General features: G+C 38.3%; 1 protein-coding gene across 3 annotated transcripts in view; it reads left to right on the forward strand.

The window, feature by feature from the left end:
- parn (poly(A)-specific ribonuclease (deadenylation nuclease)) overlaps positions 1–18032 on the forward strand; it is a 167848-nt gene that overhangs the window by 44213 nt on the left and 105603 nt on the right. For all 3 annotated transcript variants that reach the window (XM_059979084.1, XM_059979085.1, XM_059979086.1), the window contains exons 18-19: positions 1514–1583; positions 17537–17592. In XM_059979084.1, the coding sequence (XP_059835067.1) occupies positions 1514–1583; positions 17537–17592 (126 nt within the window). The remainder of the gene's footprint in view (positions 1–1513; positions 1584–17536; positions 17593–18032) is intronic.

Raw genomic sequence — 18032 nt, forward strand, 5'->3', positions numbered from 1 at the left:
TCAAGTTTTTGATTTGTTAAGTGAAAGTGATTTGAAAATGAACTCTTCAATGATTTTATGGTACAGCAAGGTGGAGAAAGTTTGCAAATCTGGCAGGAGCAAAGCGTGTTGGGAATGGTGAGTGGAGCACCGCGGGAGAGTTGTGGGACAGGTGGCAGAGAAGGAATACTGGGGCAGGGGTGACGCGGGTGCAGGCACACCCAGTCCGAAGGCACCAGACAAGGTTATTTGATTCCAAACAATTGGCTTAATGATCATTACAGGATGTCTCTCTGGTGCTTTCCGCTCCTTCTCCTCTCCCTTCCCCTTTTCCCAACCATGATTCTCCTCTCCTTGCTCCCTTCACACTCTCAGTCCACAGTACAGACCCATATCAGAATCAGGTTTATCATCATGTCATGACATTTGTTTCCATTTTGCAACAGTAGTACAGTGCAATACATAAAATTTCCGCAGTACTGTGCAAAGTCTTGGGCACCTTAGAGGGGTGGGTGGGTGTGTGTGTGTGAGAAACTTCTGCACAGTACTGTACTTCGATAATACGTTTACTTTGTACTTTGAACCTCTCCATCATAAGAAGTGGAGTTGAATCTTATTGTGCTGAGTGTTGATGTGGTGATATCTATGGTTAACTCACTAATTTAAACTTCCATTTTACAATAATGCTGTTTAGCAGTTAATCTCCTTGACTAATTGTGATAATACATTCAGATTCCACTTGAAATACCACTGCAGTAAAGTTGCAATTGACTACATCCAGAAGGCATTGTTACAGTAAATCAATGTTATTCTTTGATCTGTGGAATTCATTGTGGACGGTTGTGGAAGCCATTTTTTGAGTATATTTAAAGCGGATGTTGATAGATTCTTTTTAGTAAGCGTGTCAAAGGTGATGGGAAGAAGACAGGAAAATGAGAAAGATAATGAATCAGTCGGGCAGACTTGATAGGCTGAATGGCCTAATTCTACTCTTATGGTCATCTTTATTCGTATGCTCTGTTTTAAATTAATATAAACCCGTACAAAGTAAATTTAGTTGTAAATTTTTTTAAAAAACAAGCGTGTGAAGAGCAAATACACAGTAAGCACTGGGCTCTGATGTAATTCTTGGTTAGAATACACATGCAAATACTTCTGAGAGTATTAGAACCCTAAACAGTTGAGTTATCAGTTGAGCTAATTTCCTACAATCTCTGACCTCTGCAGCCTCATCAAACTTAAAAAGGAAGTGAGTATATGGGGAAGAATTGTACCATGTTACCAGAACTTGCCCATTAACAGATTTGTCATTGTCAATTTTTCAATTTTACTTTAAATTGTTTCATTGGAGCAGCCTCAACCGAGAGGAAATTAATGTTAGTCATGAAGCTGCCTGTGACTCAGTAATCCATTTATTTACATTGGTGATTTTAGTTCCCTTAACTTGCAGATTTAATATGTTTAATGTGGATCAGTATTGTGATGCAATTCAGTGGTTGTACTTTTTAAAGACATTTTTATTCCATTTCACTAGGTTCATTTCTCAGCCCTCCTAAAGTTTTTGTTCCGGCAAAATCTAAACTGGTTGAACCTTTTATTAACAAGTGAGTATCCTTGTTATCAATCTATACTTATTTCAGCACTTAGTGTATTCACTTAACAGCTAGCTCCACAAGTTTGCTGGAGCCTGTCCTGAGCTTAGAGGATTGTGTATGTGTGTGGGGGGGGGGGGGGGATTGCAATTGTTTTGCTGTTGTTGCTTTGTCACTTGTTCTGTTCTGTTTTCTTGTATTCTGTGTTCTCCTGATGAGCATGGCGGCCATGCAATGTTGGCACCAGAATGTGTGCTGACACTTGCAGGTTGCCCCACCTCCACGCAGCACACCCTTGGGTTGTCTGAGCAAGCAACACGTTTTACCGTATGATTCGATGTACATATGATTAAATAAATCTGAATCACCTGTGGACCATGCAACAAATTTGTTTGGGACTTTGTTGGTACAGGCAGTCCCCAGGTTATGTACGAGTTCAGTTCCTGAGTCCGTCTTTAAGTCGGAACAAGTACATCTGGTATTATTTAGCGTCAGTTAGTCAAATGTTTGTCTTAGTATATAGTATATATTTTACCTTTCTATGCATATAAAACACTCAAGAAACATATGTATTCCAATAATTAAACCACTTGGTTGCTTAGTAATAATTGTAGCTTTCATCGGGGCAAGGCCTTTCACATGCTCCATTATTCTTACTTTATCTGTTATCCTTTAAAATTGTTCCGATCTTGACCGACGATCTTGATCTTGACTAACACTTTTCCAATGACTGATGGCATTTCACCTCTTTCTAAACATTTTATTATTTCCACTTTATTTTCAATTGTGACCGCTTCCCATCAATGGAACAGAAACACTGCGGGCGGTGGGTCTGGAGATCCGCTGAGTCCTAAGGACCACCGCACTGAATTTTCTGGGTCCTAAACTGCACTGCCCTGAGACAGGTTAAATGGGACAGGTGGGGACTGTGCTGGCTTTGGGTATTTGATCCTCCACAATATTCCACATTGGACTTAAACTGAAGTTGGCAGTGGTTTTTTTTTTACAATGTCGAGTTGTGAGCTCGACATCAATCCAACGCGGGAGCGGTCTGTCACTAAGTCAAACTGGGGAACCTCCGTTCTCTAGCCCGGTGCTGATCTGACTGCGCCAGCAGCCGTACAGAATGGGGGGGGGGGGGGGGGCGGGGTCAGGGTGAATCTTACTAAGAAAAATTTAAGCCAAATACAAATTTAAACACTCAACACAGTGTCAACGGCAATGACTTAAAATGGCGGATGGTGTTCTCCTTCCTTGGTTCGTAAGTATGAGTTGTCCGTAAGTTGGACATTCGTAACTCGGGGACTACCTGTACTTCATTCAGGATGCAGCTGGATCTTTCACAAAACAACTCCTGTGTCATTGATATATCAATGGTGGGAAAATAGTGAAACATATCTTGAAGGTAAGCAAATTGTTGGAATGACTTTAGATGGCTTGGAATAAGAAAGATTGGTGGTGGATTCAAGAGCATGAATGAACTTAGGAACAATGTTCCCTCTAATTTTTAGTAGTCAGTGTGCGCAAAAATCTTATGTTGTGCAAATTTTTTTCCTGTGACGAAAGTATGTGCACACTGAATGCACACATGGCACGGTTTATGTAGGTTTACAAAATATTTGACCTAAAACTGCACAGAATAACAACAAAATAACACACTTATTTAAGTCACTCAGTTTTTTTTTCCTCTCTCCTGTCTTTGGCATTTACTCGTTCTTTGTAAACTCTATCTAGACTAATAGAACTTCCATCCAATTGATAGCTTTTGATTCTCATTAACACTTCCAAGGTTTCTCAGCCTGTTTCTGAGTTGATTCATTACGCTAAAATTTCGCTCACAGTCTGCACCAGATGCAAGAAAGGTTCCCCCAATGTCCATCAACTGTGCAAGCTTGCAAAACTGTTCATTATGAAGTACAAATGTCACCATTTGAGCAATGTTTGAAATCAGTTTGGATTTAATTTTTTCTTGCACGGAAAATCCGAAATCATTAAACTGTCTTAACTATTACAGATTTTTTAGCTAGAAAATCATGATATTTTAGACATAAGGCATTAACTAGTTCATCGCCAAATGTAAAGTCACAATCTGCAATTGCGGAGAAATCAAAACTGACCATTCTTGTACCTCATCTTCAGGAAACCTTTCTAAGTGAACAGAAAGACGATAAAAGTCAACAGTGAACTTGTATCTACTGTGATGTTTCTACTATTTTGTTAAACCATTCAACTTTTTAAAAAAGTTGCAGTTCTTCTGCGCTTCATACCCTTCGCTTATTTTTGAATTTGACATAGTGAATCAATATTTTTTTCAATAAAAACTTAGTAAGCTATCAACAGGATTTGAAACAGATTTTTGTAAACTTTACGATATGAGCACTGTCAGCCAAAGTTGGCTACCGCCGTGACGTAGCTGTACAAACCGGAACAGGAAAGGTGAGGTGACGTAAATTAGTGATGTGCATTGCGGTATTTGAAAAACTGACTAACTAGTTAACAGAAACATTTAGCTAAAAGATTATTTTCAATAAGTATTATTATTAATTACTACATTATTGTAGGTAACTAACCTTTTGTGTGCACATTAATTTCCTTTGTGCACTGGTTGAAAAACATGTTCGCGCGCACACATGCACAGCTTAGAGGGAAGGTAGCTTAGGAACAATTTGTAATGACCACTGTGTGCAATTTTTTTTGCCCAGTGACAACAACATGTGCACACTTGAATTTTTAAGTGTAAGTAAACCTGAAGCTATTCTAAGGATAATGAACTATTCCCTTTAAATGAACTAAGTTCTTTTGCATTTCACGCCCTTTGCTTCTTTGGACTTCAATGTAGTAAATCAACAATTTCTTCAATAAAATCAGTATAAATAAGCCAGTTCTAAAATCTGCAGGCAAATCATCACAAACTCCACATTGTCAACACCGTCCGCATCAGAACCCGGAAAAGGAAATGTGATTGTATATGATCATGAGATATACTTAACATGCCAACAAAGAGAGAGGGTGACAATCTTTTTTTTTGCACCATTTAAATTTTTTTGTATTCTCGTAGCAAAAGATGTGTGCATGCACACATCTTAGAGGGAACATTGCTCAGGAACCAGGGCCTGAGAGAGAGAATTAACATGGTCCCATTGCATTTGTTTTGGTGTGAATGGTGAATGATCAGTATCCACTTTCTCTGTGATATTGATCATCACTGCTTTTGATGCATCAGTCAACAGTCCCACTTAAACCTGGATGCTTCATGAGAAGCAACGTCCTGTTACTAAATGGCATCTGTCACTTCCTCTTCATCTGAGTGTTCTTAGATCTTTGAAAGAGGAACTTTCAAAACGACAGTCCAAATATTTTTAATAAGTATATTTTTAAAATCTGAGCTAACTACAAGGGATTCTGCAGTTGTTAGAAATCTTGAGCGACACAGACAAAAATGTTAGAGGAACAGGTAGCGTCTATGGAGGGGAGCATAGTTATGTTCTTTTGCCTATCCAAAAATTTGTGTTTTATTTGTAATTCATTTATTTGTCAGTTTGAGATCAGTTGAACTACATCCCTTGGAACTTGCCCAGCATTTAATAAATACACTATAAAAGCCAGGACCGACAGTCTCCGGGACAGCTTCTTCCACCAGGCCATCAGACTGATTAATTCATGCTGATACAGTTGTATTTCTATGTTATATTGACTGTCTTGTTTTTCATACTATTTATTATAAATTACTATAAATTGCACATTTAAGTAGAGACGTAACATGAATATTTTTACTCGTGTATATGAAAGATGTAAGTAATCAATTCAATGTAATTCAATAGTTTGTCTTGATAGACTGAAAGAGTGGGTGATGGGATAAGGCACTCCTGCCCTCCTCTGGCCTGCAGCTCACCTTGGGCAGAGTGTAGCACTTGCTTAGTCCCCCAATCATGGTCACATGAAGCCATGGGAGCAGGTGGTGGGTGGTCGTATGAGCAACTGGTGCACATCACAAGTCCTGGTTATGTGACCATTAACGTCATGCAGACAATGTCTGAAGGGAATTGGTAATGGCTGTGGTCACCTGTCTTGTAAAGACACTGCCCAGAAGGCAATGGCAAACCACTTCTGTAGAAAGCATTGCTAAGAACAATCATGGTCTAAGACCACGTCATACGACATGGCACGATGAGAATGAAGGAAATGTTCTTACCTGATTTGAAATGATGGCTGATGTCTGATGTTTCATCACTTTCACTATGCAGTTGTATGCCTTTTATACATATTTTCTCTCCTGTTTAGTTACATAATCAATTGTTACTTTTAGTTCTCATTTGCAAATAGCTGACAAGTTGATGATTGATGGTTTCTGGACCTGTTTCAAGACCTGTTTGTGTATTTATTGGTGTGGAAAATCTGTGACCTAAAATGAGCAGATACTTAATAAGTTAGGTCTTGCCTCAGTCTGTGGCTCTTAATCAAAATAGCACACAGAATGGCTGTTGACAGTGGATGATCACTGGTCATTTTTCAGGCATGTATCCCTTGAGTTCTCAGTCTGATGAAAATTGATATTGAGGGTATACAACAGTTTCTTCATTTGTCTGAGAGTGAATGAGGCTGGGTGATTACAAGCAATAAAAGCCAGGAACTTTTTTTTTAATTTGGCATGAGCCATGATGTGGTTAAAATTGCACAGTGATACAGTAATTTCTGCATGGAAGTACTGTGTTCCTTGTGAAGCATTGTTGGATGTCTGGAGAGGGCTTACACAAGGTGCTTTGTAAATCAGAGTCTTCTATTTTAAAACATGCAGTTATCAATTATGAGATGTATGGTTGGAATTGTTAATTTTGTGGAATTAGAACTTGGCTTTTCCATGGAGGGTATAGTTAGGGGAACATGGTGGATGCAAAGTAATCATATATAAAGAAGAACAAGAAAGATACGGCTGTCTATCAGTTATAGTGGAATAATGATTAAAATTGCAAGGAGCTGCTTATGGTCTACCTGCACTGCACTTTATTCTGCATTCTGAAATTCTTACCTAGTACCATGTGAGCAGTATGCTTTTCACTGTACCTCAGTACACGTGACAATAATAAACCAATTTCAATTCCCAGGAGATTTTCTAGGCTTTGGCAGCATGGTCTAACTTTCTCTGTTCAGGAGTTGCTCTTGGGTTGGTTGCCTGTGGCTCTAGTGTCAGTTGGTGACACCATTACAAGGGTTAGGATGACATTAATAACTGTTGCCTGTGGATTTGACCCCGATTGGCACAGCTCATAATATTTCAGAACCTGGGAAGGAAGAATGGTTTCTTGCAGTGTCATTTCTGATGTTTTGCTCTTTAAGCAGCATACTTCTTGGTAGGAGGAAGGTTTTGGAGGTTGGAGATTTGCGTATTGAAGCATCAATCATTGACATATATCATGGAAGTGGTCCATTTCCAAATAAACTTATGATCAAAGTATGTATACCATACACATACTTGAGATTCATCTTCTTGCAGGCAGCCACAATACAAAGAAACACAATTTGGCCCACTGGTCCATGCTGACCAGTGGGCCCCTTCCTTATTTATCCCCCTTTTCAGCATTTGGTTTAAGTGTCCACTTCTGGACACTTGCTAAATGTTGCCAATGACATTTTTTTCCACAGTGCTCTCTGGCAGTGCATTCTAGATTCCGATGCACAAAAATAGAAGGATAAGACCAGGAGTAATTTAACATGGTTGAGCAATGGTGGAGGGCCTCATTTATAGGGAGGGGATCTTTATAGCTGAATCTTTATTCCTTGGAGCATTGGAGAATGATCACAGGTTTGGATAAGTTTGACAGTCATAGTCTTTTCCCCAGGGTTGGTCAGTCCAAAACTAGAAGGGCACAGATACAAGATGTGAGGTGAGAAAGTTAAAAGAGAACTGAGGTAACTTCTTCACACAAACAATAGCACTTGGGATGAACTGCTATTGGAAATGGTTGAGGAATGTACCATTGTAGTATTTAATAGGCATTTGGATAAGTGTTTGGAAGGTTATGGGCAACTGAGATGAGCAGGGGGATGCTGTGGTCAGCATGGGCCAGTTGGGCCAAAGGGCCAGTTTTGTGTGCTGTATTACTCTAACTCTATGAAAATGGTTCCAAAAAAAGCAGGGAAACCCTACTGAAAAGACATTAACTGGATCTCCTTGGAGCTTTAAATCTACAATACTTTACAAACCTTCTTGCTTCTCAGTCACTTTAGCCACTTGTGGGCTGTTGGTCAAGCAGTTTGCCACTGTTTACATGACTGAGACACTGAACAAATTTCTTATCTGCCCTGTCAGTTGAATAAAGTGTTCTCCCTGGGGCCTGCACCCATCCGTCAAACTGGACCATTTGAATTTCCTCGTCACTCATTTCACTGCAATACTTGGGCCGAGATGCTTGATCAAATGAAGGTTCTCGGGCCAAAATGTTGACTCTATTTCTTTCCATAAATGCTACCTGACCTGCTGAGTTCTTCCAGTATATTGTGTGTGTTACTCGTGTTTAATTTAGAAGTTTTTTTAGGAGACTCTGGGTTTTGGGGGCAGTTCATTTTCAAAACTGAGAGATGCCACAAAGCCCAAGAGTGACCGACAGGAATGAACAACATCACAGTGCTCCTTCACTTTATATGTGCATCATACTTTCTAAAAAGAAAGTCCATAACAGTAAGGGATGCTGTTAGTTTTAAATGGCAGCAGAGAGCATGAAAAGGTGAAACTGCTTTAATACTATTGCAGTCACTGAAATCATTAAACCACATGTCTGTAGTTCCAGTGAAGAAACTGATAATGTCAGTTGACTATTCATACAGAAGGAATTCTAGGTTAGGGTCGGGCTAAAGTTTATCTTCGTTTGACAAGCTACAAAAGGGCCTTTTAATGTTTCATCACAGTGTCATGCCTACAGTGTGCTTTAATATGATAACACCACATTCCCTATCTGTACTCTATAACTCTGCTGTAAACAAGCAACTTGCAGGCCAAGTTCGTAGAAGGCAGTGTCAAACAGTTGGCCCAGTTTAATGTTTGTATGATTAGACCCCATACAGCAGATGATTTGATGGGCATCAGGAGCACAAAACTGGACAGTCTCAAAATTAGGAAATGTATGGGCTATTGACTGAATTATTCAAACCAGAGGAACCAACTCTAAATCCAAGTTATAACTAGCCTTTCTTCCCCTGGAAATGCCAGAATAAGATCAAGAGGGTATGAAAATTAAACTCTAATTACTGTTCTGCTCTATGTGGCTCTTTAGCAGTTCCCAATGTAAAAGGCTTGTTGGAACATGATTTGTTTATTTAAATAGGCTGCAGTCACTATCTTGAGACAATCCACATAGAAAATGCTTAGTAAGTGGTATCCAAAAACCAATATTACATCTTCAGCAGTAAATATGAGAATTAGTAGAGACACAATTAGAAAGGAAAAGTTTGAAATAAATCATCTTGATGCAGATAAAAAATTTTAAAATTTCTATTATGTTCAAGGAGCTCTGAGGATGGTCGTCTTGGAAAACAATATGACAGGAGTAGAATGCTGATTTATCATGCAGGTAGAAATAATACACCATCAGATACAAGTAACAATCTGCTATTGACAGCAGAGAGTGTGAAATGCACCTTTATACATTTAATTTTTTTAAAAAATGTACTCTTGCAATAATTCACTTTGAAGATTAAGCAAGAATAATAAGAAAACCTAGAAGTGTGAGGACTTCTCAACTACCACTGCTAATCTCCTCATTTTATTCAGTCCTAAATTCCCTATTCCTTCGTTTTTATCACTCAGTTATTTTTTTTCCTCTATCAGTTGGCTGTTACTGAACTGCACTTGAGAAAAGACTACTTGCACAAGTATGAAGCTTGCTATTCTGCCCTCACTGTAAAGGATCCCCCATTTCTCAAGCTAGGTGGATGGATAAACTCTAGTCCTGGTGGAGTTATAGTCTAAAGACAGTTTTCTTGTTCACCAACACATTACAGTAAGCAAGGAGCTGAATAAAAAGACAGTACTTCTCATGAAAGATGTATTCAAATATTGATTAAAATTCCTTCGACTTCTAATGAAGTGCTTCTAACTAATAGAAAATAAATGAATTGTACAAGGACATAAAAATGGCTAAACTGATGATGAAGGCTAATTGCTTAACAGCACAATAATAAGTAATCAACTACAGCTGTGAACATACAAGTAAGCAGTGAGATCTAATAATTAGAAATAAAATAACAAAACCAAATCAGGAAAGACGTAAACACTTGCGAACACTTGTAATCATATTGAATAATGTAATATTCTGAAAAATCAAAACATTGAGGTAATTTTTCAACAATCTAATTAAAGGGAATTTGCAAATGGAAGTGATGTTATAATAGAAATCATAAAGTAATTGGGCTAGCATAAAGGGCTTTGACCATTAAACAAGAGACACAAGTTCAAATTGCAATATGGGAAGTCAAGAAATATTAAGGTAAAGTAACTAAATGCCTACAATATGTTAATATTGTTTTGTCATTAAAAACCTATTTGATTCAGTAGGGTGTGTTTGGTTTGGAAACAATAAATGTCAAAATTGCCTGTAATGTCAGCATCCCGTGAAGGAAATTTTTTTTAAATAACTTGAAACCTGGTCAACTAGTTTCGCTGGGCTTTCACTTAAGAGCAGGCATTCATATATTAATGATTAGTGCGTTCTTATGATAACAGTCAGCTATCTCTACAGCACCGTTAATACCTGCATGAGAAAAAGCTGCCAGAATGTAGTACAAGTAGATATAGTTTGTATTTGTTACATCAAAATTCACCTTTGATCCAGTCACACTCAATGTATTCAAATTTTTGGCAAATCTGTTTCACTTTGTAAGTTATCTTAAAACCTTTTGCTGAATCAAGTAAATTAAAGTTGTGAATTATGTGAATGTTTCTCTTCCATTTCCAAAATTAAACAGAAGGAAAATATTAATTCCAGCTCAGTTTGGCATTGCCAAATCCCAATCTGGCCTCTTGTTGTCATTGTATATCTTCATTACAGGCTAAATTGTGTGGATCCTACTATCACTTGTACCCATTAGTGTCTTTCAGTTCATTTTGTTTATTTTAGAAATGTGTAGAGGCCTGCACTAGGGAAGCATACGTTAAATGTGAACAGAACTCATTACCAGGCGATGTATTTTCCCAAATTCAGCCATTCTTAGTACAAGTTTGATCATTGCTTATTTGAGAGGGAAAATCATCTGAAATGAGTGGCCAGTGCACTTTAGAATTTAAAAAAAAATTATAATACAATAAGTGGAGAAGAATCAAAAATGCAAGGTTTAATCCAAAATATCAGGAATGGGAATTCTTCCCCCCCCTTCAAAAAAATCACGTGTCAATGTCCATCCGTAAAGCAAAATAAGAACTGCTTTACATTCAATTAAAGTCAAGATGGTGACAAAGGGGACCAAACCTTCTCAGCTTCTCTATTATATTAATTTGCTTACTTATTTTTTTAAAGAAAAATAGTTTGTGAAAATTGCACACTATAAATGCTATAAAAGTATATTTTCTGCACTTTAAAAAAATTGGGTGTACATTTTCATATTGGGAAATGCATTCTGCTTGTTCAGAATCACCACGCAGAAGAAAATGTAATTTGTGGTCTTTTTAGATAAAGAATGACTTGTTCATGAAGATGAGAAAAATGTTGTTTTGAAAAATGGAACATTTGTATAATACCACAAACAAGAGAAAATCTGCAGATGCTGGAAATTCAAAGCGGTGCATACAAAATGCTGGAGGATTGCAGCAGGCCAGGAAACATATATGGAAAAGAGTAAATAGTCAATGTTTCAGACCAGTCCTGAGTCTAGGCCCAAAACATTGCAATTTATTCTTTTCCAGAGATGCTGCCTGGTCTGCTGAGTTGCTCCAGCATTTTGTGTATGTTCATTTGTATAATACAGTATATTTCACTTAATTGGTCCTTTAGTTTATTGGGGCAGCCACTTAATTGGGAGAATTCTTAAAGAACGAAAACTTCTTTGCAATTGTGATCAGAGCTAAAGCATTTATGGGGGGAGAAATCAGTTTCATGTTTCTGGGGATTTCCCTCCATTGTGTCATGTTATTTGTCGACTAGCTAAAGAACTGCTCATTTCCGAGCCCAAAATTATCTTCTTTTGTATTAAAGCTTCCCCAGTAATTGGAACAAGCTGCTGAAAGTTTGTCAAGTCAAACTTCAGCATAGTATTGGCCAAAACTATTTCTTCCCGAGTAACAGGATTGTAATCGGGTGGTTTAAAATGTACAAATTTCAGCAGGACACGGCGTCGATATTAATTATATACCTCTGGAGATGTAAATTAATCATTCCAATTCTTGCTAGTTTTCCCAACATGTTGTGATTCAGAGATTTTTTTAAAAGCAAAGAAAAAAACACCTTGGGAAACTAAAGTAAATCTATAAATTCCTTAAACATCTGGAAGAAGACTTTTTTAAATCCAGAAAATGGAACTTCAAATTCAATATTGAAAACACAAAAAAGTCTGCAGACGCTGGAAATCCAAAACAACACACTCAAAATGCTGGAGGAACTCATTGCGTAAGACAGCATCTATGGAAAAGAGTAAGCAGTTGACATTTTGGGTTGAGACACTTCTTCAGGATTGAGGAGGAAAGGGGAGGATGTCAGAATGAAAAGATGGGAAGGAGGCTGGCTGGAAGGTGATGGGTAAAGCCAGGTAGACGGGGAAGGGTCAAGGGTTGGAGAGGAAGCAATCTGACCGGAATGGAGCATCGGAAATAGAGATGGAGGGGATCCAGGGGGAAGTAACAAGCAGGTGAGAAGAAGTAAAAGGTCAGAGTGGAGAATAGAGGAATAGGTGGGGGAGGAGGTTGGAGGGAGGCAATTTATTTACCACAAGGAGAAAACAATGTTTTGCCACCAGGTTGGAGGGTACCTAGACGGAATATAAGTTGTTGCTCCACCACACTGAGGATAGTCTCATCTTGGCACAAGAGGAGGCCACGGATTGACATGCGGAATTAGAATTAAAATGCTTGGCCACTAGGAAGTCCTGCTTATGGCGGAGGTGATCAACCTAAAGTAGCTTGCATTTTAATATCTTCTTCGGATCACGTTCCCCTTCTCCCACACTCCCTATAAATTCCTCAAGATGACCACTGAAAATTCTTATGAAAAATCCTAATATACATTATGCACACAAATCTACTGTATATTACCTTGCTGCAGGGTGTAAAAAAATATGCCCCGAATATCAGGAAAGTGTGGCTGTTGTTTTCTTTTCTCTTGCAATTAACAGTACATATTCATCCTTCATTTACACCATTAGGTAGGCAAACTTGTTCATCGTAAGTTTTCTTCAGAAATAAATCCTTAATTCCTAAAGGGGGCATCACTGAGGTATGGTCCCCAAACCTTCGTGTGCTCCATGTCTGCCCCTCTTTCTCTCACAGTCGGCTTGTTACCTAAGACATATAAAGACACAACAATGAAGGCATAATTTCTACTATGTTGATTTTAGAAGAGTGTATGTAATAGTAGACACCCCAGCTTTTGTTGTTTTGTTACCACTAAAGTAGCAGTCAAGGCGAGGAGGAGGTAGAGATTTTCAGCAAAGGCCTCCCTGTCTGCTTAACTGGACAGCAAGGCCTTGTGGATGTCAGAATCAAGTTTAATATTACTGACAAATGTCATCAATTTTGTTGTTTTGCAGCAGCAGTAGTACAATACAATACATAAACTATAAATTACAATAAGTAGTGCAAAATAAGACTCAAACTTAATGAGGTAGTGTCCATGGGTTTATTGTCTATTAAGAAATCTGATGGTGGAGTGTGTCACATGTGTCTTCAGCTTCCTGCACCTACTCCTCAATGGTAGCGTTGGGAAGAGAGCATGTCCTGGCTGATGGGGGTCCTCAATGAGCGATGCTGCCTTTCTGAGTCATGTCCGCCATGTTGGGGAGGCTAGTGCCCATGATGGAGCGAGCTGAGTTTGCAGCCCCCTGCAGCTTTTTCCGATCCTGTGCAGTGGCTCCTCCATCCCAAGTGTTGATGCAACCAGTCAAAGTGCTCTCCACAGAAGAAAAAGGCGGCAAGGGTGGTGGGAAACCAAGGCGGAGAAAATTTCTCCAGTACCTGCCGGTAGATGAAAGCCTGATTCCTCTGACAGGCTGATCTGTCCATTGTAGGGTATTTTAATATGTCAACTTGTGAAAGTTTGTGCCTGTGATTCGAGGTTGACTAAACCCAGATTTTACCAAGGCTGTTTGAGTTAGAAATTGTTTGGATTTTACCACAGAAACCTACCAGTAAAAATTTAAGTTAAAATTCTAGTAGAGTGTTGCAAAGAAAGCTGCAGTGTTTGAGGTACTATTTTGAAACCACGATCCTGCCCGCTCTTTGACAGATGTAACAGATCCCAAGGCATTATTCATAGAATATCTGGAATTCTTTGTGTGGCACTGACTGATATTTATCCATAAGCAACATCATTCTAATAAATTATCTGATGTTTATAATGGCAATAAGTCAGGAAGAATTTTCCGGTCCAATCCCCAGTCCTTGCTGCTAGAATTAATGAGGAACGGAGGAGCAGGTTGGGGAGCAGTTCTCTTTTTGGTACTTTTCAAAGGGTCCAAGAAATGACAGCTGACTTCACCAAGCTCTGCAGTTAAATGTGCTTCTCAAATCAGATCCTGTTAATTGATAACAGCCACCCAAGGCTAAGCAAGAGCTGGATCATCCCAGAGCATGTGATCTTAATCTTGTTTGAATCAGTGTTAAGTGAGATTTTTTTTTAAAAGATTCTTAATAGCTTATTTCAGTATTTGATCTTTAATTTTATTCCAGCTACTGGAGTTCAAGAAATCCAAGATATAGTGATAGCCTCTAATGTTACAAATTTTATCTACTCAATTGAAAATTTAACTGTTGATGGTGTTGAGCTTTTAACACCTAGTTAAGGGGATCTATCTATTTTCAGATAATCACTTGGGTTGGAGTGATGGAAATCCACTTTTGGTCAAGTCTGCTTGATAGCTCAAACACTGCAGTGTTTTACTACTACTTGGAATCAAACTGAAACGTTACCTGCAACTTTTGACTGTGTTGGAAGAAGTTACCTTGTTCAAGAAAAAACATGTTTCACAATTAACACTCATGGCATGAAAGGTGTTTTGCTCCTGGCTATTATGTTAATCAGATAATTAATACAATATGTAAATTTAAAGTTGACTTAAATTCTTGTACTTTGAAGAGTCATGATCTCCTCAGAGCAGATTCCTGTGTTTGGATGCAGAAGGTTAAACTGGTGCAAGTGGATAGTTTCTGTAGAAAGCACTGCCGAATTTACTGATTATTTTTAGGACTTTTTTTTTTGCTTTTTTAGTGTCTACAGGATTTGGTTTTATTGTTTTCCATTTATTTCAAATATTCTCTGCAGCCCTGCAGGCTTTTGAGATCTTTGACCATATTTTTACCATTGACAGCCAAGTCCTCTGTTGTTTTGATCTATATTGTGGAATCCTCTCCCTAAATCTCTTAACTCTTCTAGAAGCTTTACAAGATCTATTGCACCAAGCTTTTGATTTCCCATCTTGATCACTGAGCTGTTTCAAGAAGGAGGACATGACTCCCCTTACCATAGTTGATAGAGCACTTGACTGGAACTTGTGTTTCTAGCACTTACTGAGCTCACTCCATATTGCAGCAAGCAAGCACAGAATCTGTAAACAGACCCTTTGACAGAGTTTCTTTGTCCTTGCCTTTCAAACTTCGCATTCAATAAATCATCATTAAAAATTTCTTCCAGGTTCAAAAGTCCCCTATTCTGTATAGTCCCCTATTCTATGTAGTCCTCTATTCTATATTTCAGCATTCTGAAGGGTGTATTTCATTCACAACTTTACTTTTCCATCTCTGGTGACCACTGCTTTTGCATCATTTTCCCATACAAAAGGAGGGGATTCCATGGTGCTCTTTCTCTATTCAGTTATGACGAAGTAACTGAACACAGATTAGGTGATTTAAGGAATATCTGCATTCAGTTTGTGTGATGACTCTGTGTTGCCTGCCTCTTTCATCCCTCATTTTCCTCTTACTCTTGTTGTATTTATTTGTTTTTTGTCAAACTTACATAGTCTCTTGGCAAGGTTAAGCTGCATATAATTGGCTGCTTCTTTCATTAACCTAGATTTCAATTCATTTTGGTCCATGGATGGAGGTTCTATACTGAAACCTTTCCCCTCCATCATAATAATGACTACTCTTCATTGGCTGTTGAACCCTGGTTCATCCAGAGGTCTATATAATAAGTTTGATGCATTTAAGATATTTTACCAAAGCAGTATGAACTTGCCCTTCAAAGGTAATGAAATCAGTTATGTGCAGTTCTAGTTGTCCAGTTACAGGAAGGATGTGGCGAATTTGGAGAGCTTGTAGAAGTAGTTCACCAGGATGCTGCCTGGATTAGAGAGTATTCGTTATAAGTAGAAGTTGGACTGATTTAGACTGCTCATTGTGTCAGAGATTTAGGAGAAGCTGATGGAGGTTTATAACATTAAGATATATAGATAAGGTATATCTCTCATCTTTTCCCATGGTGGAAATGTCTAGACTACTATTAAAGAATGTGCATTTAAGGTGAGGGAACAAACTTTAAAGATGAGCAGGATTTTTTTTACAGAAGGGTATTGCTTGCCAGTAGCTCTTTGCTGGGGAGTGCTGAAAGCAGGTTTGGTTAACAAATGTTTAGACAGGCAAACAAACATGCAGGAATGAAGAGATATGTATCATGTGCTGACAGATAGGTTTGACTTAATTTGGTATAATGGCCATCATGGGCCAAAGGGCCTTTTGTTATGTTGTAAACATCTATCTGCTATAGTTTGCAGTAGAACAAAGTATCCTAATAATTTTGCATGCAAGTGTTTTACAGTTACTCAGTAACTTTGAAAGTCTGATTGCAATTTTGAATTTGACAATTGATTTTATTTTCATCCTAATGCTGGTGGTCCTAAGTTACTTGGAAAGATTTAATAGGTTATAACATTATTCCCTACAACACAAGAGATTGAGAGGTGATTTGTTAGAGGTTTAAAAAAAATGAGGGATATAGACAGGATAAATCAAACAGGCTTTTCCCCACTAAGTTTGGGTGAGACTGAGGTCATGGGTTAAGAGTGAAAGGTGAAATGTTTAAGGGGAACATGAGAGGAAACTTCTTCACTCAGGGTGGTGAGGGTGTGGGACAAGCTGCCAGCGCAAGTGGTGCCTACGATATAGACGTCGACTTTTCAGAGAAGTTTGGATAGGTACATGGATGGGAGGGGTATGGAGGACTATGGTCCGGGTGCAGGTCAATGGGGTTAGGCATTCTAAATGGTTTGACAGAGGCCAGATGGGTTGAAGGGCCTGTTTCTGCTGTTTGCTATGACTCTAATGGAGAGGACTTAGTAATATATGTGGAAGATTAAGACATTGGGTTTCTGGGTGATCTAAACCTATTGGTGTGCCTTTTTTTCCCCTATATTTTATAAACATTGGTGACAGTCATCCAGCTGGTCAGAATAAGTAGCAAGTAGCACTTCCCAACTCAAAGCATAGGCGCCAATAACAATGCAAAATATGTTGGGCAAGTTGCTTACTTGGGGCAGTTTATGCAACTGATTGCACATTATCGATGTGCAGTGGTATGTTTGTTAATTCTTTTTTGTTAGTCTACTGTTTTTTAGTTAACCTATTCCCACCTCTCTGGGTGATTGTGCGTTCATCTCTATGTTAGTTTTTAAACAATGTAAATTGTAGCAGATAACAAGAATTCTAACCATTGCATTCTTTAGCCAGTTCAGCTCTCCAACATGATAACAGGTGATGATTTCCAGAGAACTATCTAATTGTGCTTTACTTCTCATTAACAATCTTCATAGAGTTGTTTCTATTTTGTTTTCAGACTGTTTCTAATGAGAGTTATTGATATTCCCTACCTGAACCTCAGTGGACCAGATTGTAAGTACATTATTTTAACTGTACATAAATGTGCAGCAGTTTGTATGTCCCATAGAGCAACTTTGTACTACTTGTTAATTTCCTTAAGGGCTTTGAAAATCCAAAATTAAATTCAAATAATTTTGTGTGTTATAATCTGTTTATTTTAACTTGTACTTTATTTCCACTTTTAAGACAACTTTGATATGTGATTGGAATGGAAAGTGTGCTTATTTCATAAACTGAACAGAGGGCTATGCGCTAGGGAAATTCTAGGCAGTTTCTAGAGTAGATTACATGGTCGGCACAACATTGTGGGCCAAAGGGCCTGTAATGTGCTATAGATTTCTATGTTCTCTAAACAGGCTAGTTGTCAGTGGTTTATGGTAATAAATATGATCATGCTATAGAAATAGAGGAATAAGGTTAGAACTTTGCTGAAACTGCTACAATGCTACAAA

The sequence above is a fragment of the Hypanus sabinus genome, chromosome 9 (genome assembly GCF_030144855.1).
Source record: "Hypanus sabinus isolate sHypSab1 chromosome 9, sHypSab1.hap1, whole genome shotgun sequence".
NCBI classification, from domain to species: Eukaryota; Metazoa; Chordata; class Chondrichthyes; order Myliobatiformes; family Dasyatidae; genus Hypanus; species Hypanus sabinus.